This window comes from Trifolium pratense, linkage group LG1 (genome assembly GCF_020283565.1).
Source record: "Trifolium pratense cultivar HEN17-A07 linkage group LG1, ARS_RC_1.1, whole genome shotgun sequence".
Taxonomy (NCBI): domain Eukaryota; kingdom Viridiplantae; phylum Streptophyta; class Magnoliopsida; order Fabales; family Fabaceae; genus Trifolium; species Trifolium pratense.
This window is the reverse complement of record NC_060059.1, coordinates 25,435,612-25,449,682: the sequence shown is the minus strand read 5'-3', so window position 1 is coordinate 25,449,682 and position 14,071 is coordinate 25,435,612. Positions and strand designations below refer to the sequence as shown.

Below are 14,071 nucleotides of genomic sequence, written 5' to 3'. Positions count from 1 at the left end.
ATGAGATATTGGGGTTATTGGGTTAGTGGATTATTTTTTCTAAAAAAATGATAATAAACATTATTAAATTGTTTATGATTCGGGCTCTCGCATACTAATTGAGTTATGATTCGTTCAATTTAGGGTTCTTTTATGTCTAATTTGACACTACTACATTCGAATTCGGGCTCTCGCATACTAATTAAGTTTTGATTCGTTCAATTTAGGGTTTTTATATCTAATTTGACTCAATAATAATAGAATTTGGATTCTCGCACAATAATTTTGGATTCTCGCACAATAATTGAGCTGTAATTTATTAAAGTTAAGGTTTTTTTATGTCTAATATGTCTCAATAATAGTCGAATTCTGGTTCTCGTATCTCCATATTGAGTTATGATTCGTTCAAGTTAGAGTTTTTTATGTCTAATTTGACTAAAAAATAGTCGAATTCGGGTTCTCACACACTAATTGAGTTTTGATTCGTTCAAGTTAGAGTTTTTTATGTCTAATTTGACTTAAAATAGTCGAATTCGGATTCTCGCACACTAATTGAGTTATAACAAACCTTAACTTGAACTAATCATAAGTCAAGTAACGTGCGAGAACCCTAATTCGACTATTCTCGAGTCAACTTATACATAAAAAACCATACTTGAACAAATCTTAAGTCAAATAATGTGCGAGAACTATTTTTGAGTCATAGTTGACTTATGTTTAGGGTTTTTAAGGGTTTAGGGTTACGAGATATTGGGGTTATTGGGTTAGTGGATTATTTTTTCTAAAAAAATGATAATAAACATTATTAAATTGTTTAACAAAAAAAATAATAATATTAAAAAATAGTAGTGTTTTTTTATTGTTTGTTTTCAAAGAGCATTGCGGAAAATAATAATTTGTTTATTTTTTCCTTCTAAGTTACTATTTTTATTATTATCTTTTTATTGTTATTACCATATTTACTCCCACTTATTCAACTTACCACTTTTATTTCAAATTACCTTTTATTTCTATTATATTATGAATATGAATATCTTTTTATTTATTACCATTATTACTATTATTACCATTTTTATCATTATTACTATTATTATCACACTACTATTATTAATTATTATTATATCATTTTTTAACAAAAAAAATATATATATAAAATACATGCTGCAAAGCAGCGTCACCCCCCTCCCTCTTTTATTTATTTATTTTTTTTTATTTATTTATTTTTATAATTAATCAAAGTGCCAAAAAAAGTAGGTATAAAAAAAAAATCAAAATTAAGTTAGCGGCTCCTCTAACTTCTTTCCCATTGTTTTCAGTTTTCTTTTTTCAAATTTTCACCAAATTTACACTCTATCAAAGGTTTCAATCATTTCTTCCCATTTCCATCCTTGCAATACTATTTCTTCTGCCAAAACACACTTTAATTCAAACTCAGTTTTATCAATTGGTCTCAATAATTTATAAATTTAGTTTATAAATTGAGAGAAAAAAAAATCAGAAGAGAGGGGAGTTAGTTAGAGGCAAAAGAGAGGCAGAAACAAAGAATACAACCAGATTTTTATAATCCAGCAACAAATGTTTGAACTTACAATGGACCTTTAGCAAAATGATGTAATAAACAAGGTTTTAAATTGCGGTCCGCATCCGCAATTGCAGCCGCAGTATTGCTTATGCGGTAGCCACCGCAACCGCATCACACCGCAATTGCGGTGTGATCTTAATTCACGTGTACGATCGTATCGTAACCGCATCGGAAGCCGCATCAGATGTTTTCGGCGATGTTCGTTCAAATTTTCTCACCAAAAAATAAAATTTATGAACTTCAAATCCTAATTTGTGTCAAATTAATGAAAAATCTTACTTTTAACAATCTATCAACCGTGTATTTTCAATATATTCAAATATAAATGTAATGGTGGATAAATAGTGTAGTTACATACTAGTTTAATTTTATATAACTTGTGAAATTTCAAAATGATTTCACGCCGCAACAACCGCATTGCCATTGCAGCAACCGCAATGACCGTATTCGCAACAACCGCAACCACAACCGCAACCGCAATTTAATACCTTGGTATTAAGTATTAAACTATAGTAGTTTACCATTTTTGTTTGGGGTTGATTCACAGCGGTGAATATGGCAAAAACATGCAGGCTATGGAAAAACAGCGAAATATAGTAGAGACTAGAGATGGATGCAACAAACAAATGTTAAATGAATGCAATTTACAAGATGGGATAAGCATCAAAGCCATGGTGCCTTTCCAAAGGAACCCTAATCCCTTTCTATTATCAGTTCTCTTCCATCGCTCTCTCAAGTTCATGTTATTACAAACTACATTAACAAGTTCATCGCAACCAAACCAAGTCTTTATCTTAAAAATAAAATAAAAATAACAGTAAAAAAAATAAGTATTAATTAATTAAAAAAAATATCCGAAAACATATTTTACCCATATTTTAATTATCAATTTAGATTTTTTATAAATATGTATCGGTGTTTGTGTCTTATGTTTTTTATATTAGCAGTGTCGAAGCATCCGTGTCGTGTCAGGTGTCCATGTCAAGGTGAAAAAATGTAATGGAGGATTCATAATATTCAACAAAAAATAAATTATAAAATTAATTAGTAATAGAAGTATAAAATGTTTTTTTTTATATATTTTCCTCCATATTTATATATTTTTCACCATTTTTAATTTATTGCTTTATATTTCTTATTTTATTAATTTATCTAAATATATATGTGTGTGTATTTATTAAAACAAAATAGATTAATATTTTTATTTAGACAAAGATAAAAAAAACAAATATAGAAGTATGAGTTGTTTAAGAGTTGCATAATTTTAAATCATTGGAACAAAATATGTATAGTTGTATAAGTATTAAATGACATTGTAAAAGGACTTTTTATTCGATATTAGGAGTCAGTCTTTGACCACAAGTCTGGTTTAGGGTTTGTTTTATTGTTAGCTTCGGGGGACCGGGTATAAACCGGTGGTCGAACTTGAAGGAGGTTGGTTTAAGACTTTTTCGGAGGTCAATTTGGGCTCAGTACGTAGTGGTAGGTTGTTGATTTTGGGGTTTATATATTTTTATTTTTTTGGGATTTGGAGGTAGACCTTGATCCGATGGTGTTTGTTTTGATGTTTATTTTGGATGTTCCACCTATATACGGTACCTCTAATATATATATACTTCCTCCGTCCCATTTTATAATACCTTATTTGACTAAATGCACTATCATATGTCTTGTTTTGGCCGTATTTTTCTAAAAATATATAAATGTAAATAGAAAAATGCTAAACAGTGTCCCCGAAGCACTAGTTAAGCATATAAGTAAAGAAATTTTGACTTCGAACTTCTGCATTCAATACATTGAAAGTATAAAAAATTGTCTTAAAAAAAAATAATTTATTTTTATTTTTGGTATGCTTAACATGTGCCCCAAGGGCACTGTTTAGCATGATCCATGTAAATACTTCTCCTTCCCAAAATATAAGAAAAAGTTAGTCAATAAAAGTGAATGTATATGGCCCAAATTTTGAACCAAATACACCAAGTTTGTTTGACTCATTTTTACTTATATTTTGGGACGGAGGGAGTATTATATTTTGGGACGGAGAAAATAGTTTCATATCATTCGTCTTGAGCAGAGATGTGAGATTAATATATATTTGCCCTAAAAAAGGACATGTTTAAAACTCAAAGTGGTATTGGAGATGCTGTTTAGTTAAGAGTATCGTTTGGAAAAATAGATAAATTTATGCATTGTGTATTTTTTTTTTACTACCTCACAGTCTACATGTATTGGTACCATAAACCGATTTAACTTTACATATTCCCAGAAGAAATTTACATATTTCCTATACAACGGAACTTACGGAAGTTAAATGAATGCAATTTACAAGATGGGATAAAGTAACCTTCCAACTCTTTGCATTAAAGCCCTAGTGGGCAGTGGCTTTCTAGATTAATTCAAATGTCACCAACACCATAAACTTAACTTACTTTGTCCCTATAAATAGTTGCTGCGTCCTTAATTTTTCAAAAAGAGCTTTCACTGCAATCTGGTTTAATTTTTCCACCACTTCATCATGGGTTACACTGAAGTGAAGTTTATTGAGCTGAATGGATTGGAGATCAAGACCACTCTGACAGATGAAGAGAAGTCGATTGATGACCATATCTCGTCCTTCTTCACCCCGACCGATGATTATGGAACCAAAGTTATCGGGTTTGATGTCGAGTGGCCAGTTGAATACAAAGATAGCACTGATTACTTGTTCAAACGGGCAAATTTTCAACTCTGTGATGGAAATTCATGCCTTGTTATTTGTCTACCATTTTCTTCTGACGTGGTTCCCAAGTCGCTGCATAATTTTCTTCGTATGCCAAATTATACCTTCGTAGGCATTGGCATTAAAGATAATTTGGCTTTCTTGGAGAAGGAACATGGAATTGTATTCAGAAATGCTGTTGAACTAGGACCTTTGGCTGCTAGTCTTATGAAGATGCCTCATTTACGTTATTGTGGTGTCGATGAACTAGCATTTGAGGTCTGTAAACTCGATCTTCGTAAGTACAGGCCTTCAAGATTGGCTTTCAATTGGGGCAAATATTACATTAACAAAGAACTTGTTAAACATGCTACTGTCAATGTTTACTCTTATCATAAGATTGGGAGTGCACTGCTACGTCCCGCACCTGTACCTCAAATGCCAGTATTTATCAGAAGATTGTTGATTCTGTTTTCAGTGCTATTAGTTTACTTATTTTGTCGGATTTTTGGCCGAATATTTTCGGTCATCGTTAATGTAGTGTGGTTTTTTTTTGTCAAAATGATGTAATAGCCATAGGTGTTAAACCACATTGCTATGTTTCCTTAATTTGTTTTTTTGCTTTCCTAATTAAAGGTTTTGATAACAGTTAGATCGGGCAGTCCACAATACTAATAGTTTGCGGATATAATGAAACTTCTTTTTATGCTGTCAATAATTTCAATTTGCTTGGTTGCTTTGCAATGGTGAATACTTCAAAAATGTGCATACTCCGGAAAAATAGTGAAAAATATTTTGAATTTTTTATTGCATTTCTAAAATTAGTGAGACCTGAATAAGAATTTGACGTCAATTATAGTAAAATGCAACTAAACAAGCAAACAAACAGAAGCAAAATATCGTAAACATTAACAACTCGGTTAAAAAAAAAACTACAATCGCCAATCTTGAGCCAGCAATTTGGTCCCGATCATGTGATAAGAATACACACTAATAGTAGCAATTTTAGCTAGTTCTTTGCGATCTTCATATTTATCCCACACAAATGCGAAGCTTAAAGGTCTTTGGTTTGCAAGATCAATCCCATTGACCGCCAAAAGTAGTTCATCAACACCAAAATAACTCAATCGAGGTCTTTTCATGACAGTAGCAGCCAACGGTCCAAGTTCAACAGCATTTTTGCATCCAAATCCATAGTTCTTCTCCAACTTAGCCACATTATCATTGATACCAAAACCCACAAAGGTAAAATTTGGATGACGAAGAAAATTAACTAGTGATTGAGGAACAATTTCAAAGCGACTCAAGAGAATAATAAGGCATGCATTTCCATAAAAGAGGTGCAAAGCAGCACATTTGGACGATATTGCTGATGCACCAGGATTATAAACAAGCCACTTGGTATCGAAGCCAAAAACCTTTGTCTTGTTATAGAAACCACTTTGTGAACGCAAGAAAGCCGATATATGGTCATCAACAACATCACGTTTACATGTAACCGTAGTTTTGATGGAAGTAAAGTTGAGATTAAAGGTCTCAACATGATCTAGGTCCCCATAACCTGAGGACATAGCTACTACCAAAAAGATTAACAAATGAGCAAAATCTGAGTGATAGAATTTAGAAACAAACGATTATTATTTATTTATAGAGATACGATGAGTAAGTGTCATCATCACTGACCTTTAATGCATAATAAAGCTTGATTGCTAGCTGGCTTCACCAATTTCTTAAATGCATTCATCGGAGAATTAAATAGGTTCCTATGTCTTCTCTAATCTCTTTCCTTATACTACTCCCTCCGTCCCACTCTTTTGATTACGAATATATTTAATTCTCTATTAGTAAAAATTCTAGAAACTTGATATTTTAAAAATATACATCGAAACAAATCAAACAAGATTTATATGATAATATTTACATTTACAAAAAAAAATAAAATACTCCCAAAGAGGATCCAATTATACTTTCTCCCAAAGTTTCAATAAATAAATAAAAAAAAAAAACAGATCAATCATCATACAATTCTGTCCCTAATTCTTTCACAGTTTCACCTACAAATAAGACCATAGTTTTACACAGAAAGGTCAGAAAAAAATCTGAGAGTTACGCAAAAACCAGAGAAACAAAAACCCTAAATAAGTTTTTACACTCCTTGCCTCCACCATCCAGCAGCACTCCAGGTAACCTTTAAACTTCTGGCCTCCCTTTTTGCTTTAGGATATTCCGTGAGTTAAAGTTTTGATAGGGATCTATGCTTAAAGTTTGAATCTGTGTTTTTATTGTTGCTGTGTAGTATTTATATGTATGTATAGAGTAAGATGTTTTCTCTCCCGACTTCCCTGAATCTTTTATCCCTGAATTTCCAATTTTGCCTTTGAAAAAACTTCGATTCGTAGAAACCGAAGTTTTTTTTTTGCCTTGAAAACAAATTTCGGTTTCTAAATACCGAAATTTACTCTGAATTTGCACTAGTAAAAATTCAGTTTCTGCGAACCGAATTTTTCTGCAAGGGCAAAATTAGAATATTAGGAGTATAAAAGATTCACGGGAGGTGGGAAGAGAAAACATCATAGAGTAATCTTTGTTTGGTCTTGGGTGGGGTTTATGGTTAAGAATTAGAAGCAGAAACGAACTTAGTGGGCTAGGCCTGAATTTTCTGCTATCTGCATCCTTTTGTTTACTTTCTGCACCCCTGTGAATCTTTTTTGTTTTATTTTTACTTGCTCATTTAATTTAACTCAAAACAATAAAAAAAATAAAAAAAATAATAATAAAACACTAAAATCAATCTCAACTCATCAAATGTTATTCTTTTCGCGCTCATGCGCGCCTCAACTATTTTTCTTAAACGGGTACCATGTTTCAAGCACGAGTTTGTCTCTCTTTTTAAATCAAACCAACTTTTTTGCCAAAGCACAACCAAATTATTTTCATAAATAAAATGAAACAACAAACAAGATTTTTCAACTTGAGCTTTGAATTTTCCATCGCACCTGAGAATATGTAAGAGCAAGATTCAACATCTTGTCAAACCCATTAATAAAAAACTAATATTTTCCCCCTTTTCTATATACATGAATAACAAAAACAATATGTAAATAAAAGTAAGACATTAATAAAAAAAACAAGCAAACAAATTGAAGAAACACTTTTTAACCCTAAGTTAATAAGAAGGTTCCCGTACCTTCCCCTCGCATAATTGAATCTCGAACCCGATATGGGTTGCGATGACCATGTTTTAGCCTATTTTCAAGTTTTTATCGATATTTTCCCTTTTAATTTGTGTGTTGTTATCAATATCAATCGGTCAAATTGACCTCTTTCATATTTTCAATTTTTGAATTCAGAAGTGTAGAAAACATGGAAGAAGACATCCCTTACGGTTATGTTGAACGGTTGTTTCGCCTGAACAATAATGTTTCCATCATTACCACTACTGTTGAAGATAGGGAGGATGTAACTTATCATTATATATCGCATTTCCTGAGCGCGACAAGTGATTCCGAAAACAAGACAAAGGTTTTTGGGTTTGACATCGAGTGAAATATTGAGCGCGAGCGCAATTCTGATTCGTCATCATACAAAACTGCAACTCTGTGATGGTAATTCATGCCTTATTATTCAGTTATCTCGGTCTACAGTTCCTCGATCATTAGCTAATTTTCTCCGTCTTCCAAATTATACCTTCATCGGTTTTGGGATCAAAGATAATGTGGCTAAGTTGGAGAAAAAATATGGATTTGGATGTAGAAATGCTGTCGAACTTGGACCGTTAGCCGCTAGTGTGATGAAGAGGCCTAGTTTGAGTTATTGTGGGGTTGATGAACTGCTTTTTAAAGTTAATCAGCTTGATTTTCGAAAGGATAGGCCTTTAATGAATGGATTTGAGTGGTGGGACTATGGTGGACATAGCAAAGAACTTGCTAAACTTGCAACTATCAATGTTTACTCTTATCACATGATTAGGGCCAAATTGCTAGCTCAAGATGGGTGCAAGTAGTTTCTTTTTAAGAGCTTATGAATGTTATTAATGTTCACTTGTTTAGTTACTTTTAGTAATTGATAATGTAGGTTTCTACTTCCTACTTCCCTTGTTACGTTATTTATTTTAACATTTATTAATAAATTGAACGTTAACTTGTGCCTTAAGTTAGAAGTGGTTTCATCTAGCTCCTTAATCTGGTTTGAGAATAAGTTTTTGCATCAAGTGGTTCTAACCTCCTTCCGATTGTAATTTTTTTTTTTTGAAAGGGAAAATATATTATTATAAATATTCAGGTCTTTGCTCAAGATGAACAAAGACCTGTAAAAGAGGGGCTACAAACACAAAGATGTCGTATATAAGTGGCACACCAATGAAAATACCAAAACAGACACCACCTAACAGAGGTCTACTTCTAATCACATTTTTAGAAAGACAATCTTTAGCTTCCAGACCATCGAAGAAGACAACAACCCGACCCATAGAGATATCACTAGACACTAACTACCGATTGCAATTGCGGGGAATCAAACTGTGATTCTCCCTACCAAGTCTAGCGTCAATCACCAATGTACCAACTAATGATCGATAAGTCATAAGTTAGAAATATTTATCTTAAAATTGTTGCATTCAATTTTTAAATGGTTCGGAAGAAGAAAAAAGAGTTGTTCCAAACTTTTAGGTAACATGTCTTTTGGGCAGAAGTAGAGGGCGACAAATGTATAAATAATATTCCAATAACCAATTTTATGCCATTATGAAGCAGAGTACCAGTTGATGTTAGGTTATTTTGTACTAATTTTTTTTGCTTATATTTCACTCTTGCAAGCATGTCTATTATATCATCATATATGTCATCACATCTTGCTCTCAACTCAACAAAATGCTCAAATGAATAACAACTATTGTAATAAAAGTTATTACGTAGTACCAATCTGTATATAGAATCGTCTTCTAGAGTTATACCAATATGTAACTAATTAAGGATGTTTGTGGATTTTACTATTAGTATTATCACTAGCAAGTGTATATGATTGTTTTCTGAAAGTTTTTTTGGCTGATATTTACATAACCACCCCCAGCAAAAATAAGAAAACAAACATAACTTTGTTTTTTTTTTTTTTGGTGCAGAGTATTTGCTCTGCTGAGAATTCACCTTTTTAGTCATAACAGTAATTCCTTGTCAAATATAAAAAGTCATGACGTGTGTAGCGTAATTCATTCCTTACTTTTCAATTTGGCGTTTAGTGTGTGGAATTTTCTTAGGAATCATGGTTTGTGAGAATCATGGTCCAATGTTTTCATATATTTTCAACCTTTGTGGGTATATTTTGCTATAAAATGTGATCATATAATTCTTGAACATGTTAAACCTTTTTTATTTGAAGTCGTACTTATTTATATCATTAATAATTATATATAAATAAAAGGTAAACAGATAATAAAATGCGTCGTTAATTTTTTTTTAATGACAAAACAAATCATCCTAAAAACACAAATTGAAATCCATATGAGACACAACATTGTTATGCATATAATATTTTTAACTCATTGTAGAAAACTCATGACCTCTGGTGTTAAGAAGTCAAAAATGTCAAAAGCAAATTGTGTAAAAACATGTTGATTGTTAGATTATACTTTTTTATGTTTGGCCACTTTTCTTGAAGTAGCTTTGAGGATTGTCTCTCACACAACAAAAGTATTGGTCCTCAATTCCATAAGTGGCGAAACCTCAGTCAAGTCTATACGCGTGCATGTTTTCTGCCTACCCACCTATATACCATAACATCCGATGATCTAAAGGTTAATATTCCCTCCAGTAGATCGGTCAAAAAGTTTACATATACGACTCTTTTTCACATATATTTCCGTGCATCTAAAAATATCAAACATAATTAAATTTTCTAAATTGAGATTTGTTTAAAATTATAACTAAATTTCCAACCAACAAGTTATGGTAAGAAAGATGGTTGGGAAAAATTTACATGGAATTTTGTATAAAATTTCCACATACAAATTTTTGTGTGCTAAATAAGTTTTATATATTCCTTGATCAATACTTAATCGATTCAACAGCTTTATAAGATGGATGAGGATGACATGTATTTGTCACTGGCTACATAAGGAATAGAAGAATATTGTCAATTTTAAACACCATTTTGGCATCGGAACAAAAACAACTAGGTTACTGATTATTCCCTGCATTATACTAAACAAGTGAATAATTTTAATTCAATACAATGCATCTACCATTTACCATAGTAGAGAAAGAAAACAAAAGCATATACTATAAAAGAGTGAAAGAGACCAAGCCACACCGGTCCTTCTTAAAGGTAGCGTGTCGTATATAATATAACCTCTACTAATGTGTTGGCACATGTTTATCCGTGAACAACCATCAAATTTTAATATTTCAATTTTCAATTATTTTCTTTCACAATTATATAATCTCATACACATGTTGAATAAAACAAAAATTTAAACAAGCACGGGTTGTCTTTATACCTCCATAAAAAAAGCTAACATATGTCCTTATCAAAATCTATTACATCATATATCACACTTAATATTTGTTCCGCAGTAACACTGCGTTTCGGAAGTATTGTCTGCTTTGAGTTTTGCCCGTAAATTCTAACGGATTTGTTTTTAAAAAAGTTGTCTCGGTCGATTGAGAAGTATAGTTTGTGTATATAAATTACAATTGACCTCGATTTCTAAGCAGACTTTTAGATATACCGGAATGATATCCATATTGCTTGTATAGTTTTTTCTCCATTTGTTTTTGTTCTTTTTTATGTATGGATTGCAATTGCATAGCGTGCAGGATACAGAGAAGCATTTATTCATCTACCTCAAAATAGATAGGAGTGGTTGAATTATTCCTTCTATTTATGACCTTACTCCTATATTGGTACAAAACTTTCACTACCAAATTCTCATCCTAATTGGAAGAAAAACATTTAACTACAATTAGTTTTACAAAGAACAAAACATAGTAAGCAAATTTCCACATCAATTGTTCCCTGTATTTAAAACCTTAACCTAACAATTGTCACTGATGTATTGTACATCAGTGAAATCAATGCACATTCCTTCATCAAAAAGAAACAAAAATACAAGACAAATGAGGAGTCAAAATCATATGATTATAAATAGATAGGACATAACTCACAGAAATCCATTTACTATTTTTTTATATCTCCATTTTATACACTGTCCAAACCCACCAATGACATAATTTTGTTCCTTTTTTCTTTTGGTTACATAAGTACTTTAGTAATTACCGTAAGATACTACATCCGGTTCTTCTTATAAGAGATAATTGAGTCAATAAAATTTAATGTATCTGGTTCATAATATAATTCAGATACATCAATTTTTGTTGACTCAGTTGTCTCTTATAAAAAGGATTAGAGGGAGCGGTAAATATTGAAGCAGATCAACAGCTAGAGACCCTCCATTGGATCATGATCCATCATGGTACAGTAATAATCATGATGTGGGCTACATGCAAAAAGATAAAGTGGGCTTTACAAGTATGATCATCACTAATATCACCACCTATCAGTCATATCAGGAAGACAAATTACATAGTTGTTACCTAAGTCTTATAGAAAAAAAAAGTCAGCAAGAAAATACTAAAAAAAGAAAGAAATAAAGAAATTACATATATAGGAAAGTAGTACTAATAATAATGAAGTTATTTTATCAAATCATATCTACTCTTCTTTCAACATATGTGAAGGAACAACATCTTGAAGAAGTCCATGATCCCTAAGAAATGCAGCAGCAGTTGTTGTCCCTTGATTACAAAGCTTCCTGTCTTGAATAAAAGCTGAAGAATTGTTATAAGGATGATTCAATGAGGAAAATGTATTAGCAAGTAATTGTTGCTGATGATACTGTGATGATGATAAATAAGTCCCTTGCGAAAATGAGCCGTAGTTAGTAGGAAATCCACCGGAAACTAAACCGGCCGGTGGTGCTATTTGAGCTCCGACAAAGGCGGAACGCGACATAGCTGGACTTGGATGAGTATGTTGGCCTTCATAAGTTGTAACTACAATACTTGGATCAGTAAAAGAACGTTCCACACGTTTCTTCACATTACATGACACAGTGGTGCAACGATAGTAACTCCTAAACATACAAAAAACACAAGCACATGACATATCTCAAATGTTAAACATTAAAGAACATATTGTTTATTTATGTTTTTTGTGTCTTAAATCTAAAGATTAAAGAAATTATAAGACTAGTAGTACCTTGGAAAGGGGCTGTTTTTGACAGCTTTTTGACCGTACTTTCTCCATCTATAACCATCTTCTAGATGATCAACCTCGCTTTTTGTCATGAACGCAAATCTTGGTTCTCTCTGTTTCTTTTGATTTGTTTTCTTCGTCTTCAACCTAAAAAACTCGAATACAATCAGATCCTATAATCCATCAAATCTTAATTAGAGTCTTCCTAATTAATTAATTAATCTCAAAACTTAAAAGCAAGTCCACCATATTCATTCATTTCTTTATCTAATTACCTCCTCAAATTATATTCATTCATTTTTTTTATCAAAAAAAATATATTTAAATATTTATCCTTTTTCATTATAGCTAAAATTAAAATGGTTTTGAGTAATAACACACATAAAACTAAAAGTGAGAAAATGAGAAGAAAAATAGAAAAACTCACTGTTTGTTGGTCTTTTGCTTTTCTTCTTCATCTCTTTCATCATCTTCAGTTTGTTTAAAAAAAGTCTTGTTATCATTGATGGCTTCACTAGATGCCGATGAAATCGAACAAGAGTTAGGAGTTGCAGGTTGTTGCTGGTTCAAAACTTCAGAAGAGTCTTTTCCAGTATCAGATGAAGCCATGACTGTAGTTGTTTTCATAGACATGGTTGATAGTTGAGGTACATCAAGCAGAGGACTATAATCCTGAACACCAAGTAACTCCATAAACCCTAAAGAAGAGCTTTTTTCTACCTCACAGAAATCAAAGACACTTGAAAATTGATAACTGTTTAGCAAAGATGAGGAATCGATATTAATATCCTCACTTTTCACACCCATCTCTTTCTTCTCCATATGATGATATCTCAAATGACTAAAAACAAAACCTTCATTTCTCAACACCACTCTAGAGAGGTATATAGTGTAACTAATAACAGTTTTAGAGAGAGAGAGAGAGAGAGAGAGAGAGAGAGATTTGAGTTTGCAAGAAAGAGAGTGAAAGAGGAGTGTGAAAGGAACCAACAAAGAAAAGTATAGAAATGAAAGGTAAGAGATGACCGGCAATTACAGGTAATGAAATTGTATATACGTACAACCTATAAAACACTCCTTATATTAGGCGGGTCGCGGTGTGAAACATGCGTCGTCGGTGTCAGACACTAACACTTATAATTACATTGAATTGTGTCATTTTTCAAATTACTATCAGTGTTGACGTGTCGGTGTCCATGTCGTGTCTGATGTTCGTGTCTGTGGCCGTGCTTCATAGCGTACAACGAGCAGATAGCATTCAACACGAAGAAGTTTTGGGAATCAGATTTGGTGTGGTAGTTGCGTTAACGCAGTTGTTGTTATCATCTGTCTAATCTTAGGGTGTGTTTGTTTCAAGGTATGAAATTGCATTCCTTGGAATGATATTCCTAGGAATATTATTTCCAGGAATAACATTCCTACTCATGTGTTTGGTTAAAATTTAGATTTCCTGGGAATGTTTTTAAAATTTATATAAAATAAAAAATTCAAAAAAATAAAAATGCAAATAAATGTGAGTGGTAGTGGGAAGTTATGAGAAGTTATAGGAAGTTGAGTTTTATTCC

General features: G+C 32.1%; 3 protein-coding genes across 3 annotated transcripts; 1 reads left to right on the top strand and 2 right to left on the bottom strand.

Moving 5' to 3' along the window:
• Positions 1-4,076: 4,076 nt before the first annotated feature.
• Positions 4,077-4,934, top strand: LOC123891054 (protein RISC-INTERACTING CLEARING 3'-5' EXORIBONUCLEASE 1-like). The gene is made up of 2 exons (XM_045940842.1): positions 4,077-4,703; positions 4,896-4,934. The coding sequence occupies exons 1-2, from the start codon at positions 4,077-4,079 to the stop codon at positions 4,932-4,934; spliced, it is 666 nt and encodes a 221-aa protein (XP_045796798.1).
• Positions 4,935-5,160: 226 nt separating this feature from the next.
• On the bottom strand, positions 5,161-5,962 carry LOC123902124. The gene has a single exon (XM_045951782.1). The coding sequence runs from the start codon at positions 5,828-5,830 to the stop codon at positions 5,192-5,194; it is 639 nt and encodes a 212-aa protein (XP_045807738.1). The 5' UTR covers positions 5,831-5,962; the 3' UTR covers positions 5,161-5,191.
• A 5,716-nt stretch (positions 5,963-11,678) lies between these two features.
• Positions 11,679-13,524, bottom strand: LOC123902123 (WRKY transcription factor 23-like). Its single transcript, XM_045951781.1, has 3 exons — positions 12,934-13,524; positions 12,510-12,653; positions 11,679-12,384 (listed from the first exon to the last, which is right to left on the bottom strand). Exons 1-3 carry the CDS (start codon positions 13,326-13,328, stop codon positions 11,964-11,966), a joined length of 960 nt encoding a protein of 319 aa, XP_045807737.1. The 5' UTR covers positions 13,329-13,524; the 3' UTR covers positions 11,679-11,963.
• Between the last annotated feature and the right edge of the window lie 547 nt (positions 13,525-14,071).

Bases quoted from the DNA above. Each gene is read 5' to 3' on its own strand.
- LOC123891054 (XM_045940842.1), top strand. From the start codon at position 4,077: ATGGGTTACACTGAAGTGAAGTTTATTGAGCTGAATGGATTGGAGATC. The intron at 4,704-4,895 runs GTATTTATCAGA...TCCTAATTAAAG, and splicing joins CACCTGTACCTCAAATGCCA to GTTTTGATAACAGTTAGATC.
- LOC123902124 (XM_045951782.1), bottom strand. From the start codon at position 5,830: ATGTCCTCAGGTTATGGGGACCTAGATCATGTTGAGACCTTTAATCTC.
- LOC123902123 (XM_045951781.1), bottom strand. From the start codon at position 13,328: ATGGAGAAGAAAGAGATGGGTGTGAAAAGTGAGGATATTAATATCGAT. The intron at 12,654-12,933 runs GTGAGTTTTTCT...CGAGTTTTTTAG, and splicing joins AAGCAAAAGACCAACAAACA to GTTGAAGACGAAGAAAACAA. The intron at 12,385-12,509 runs GTACTACTAGTC...TTGTATGTTTAG, and splicing joins AAAAACAGCCCCTTTCCAAG to GAGTTACTATCGTTGCACCA.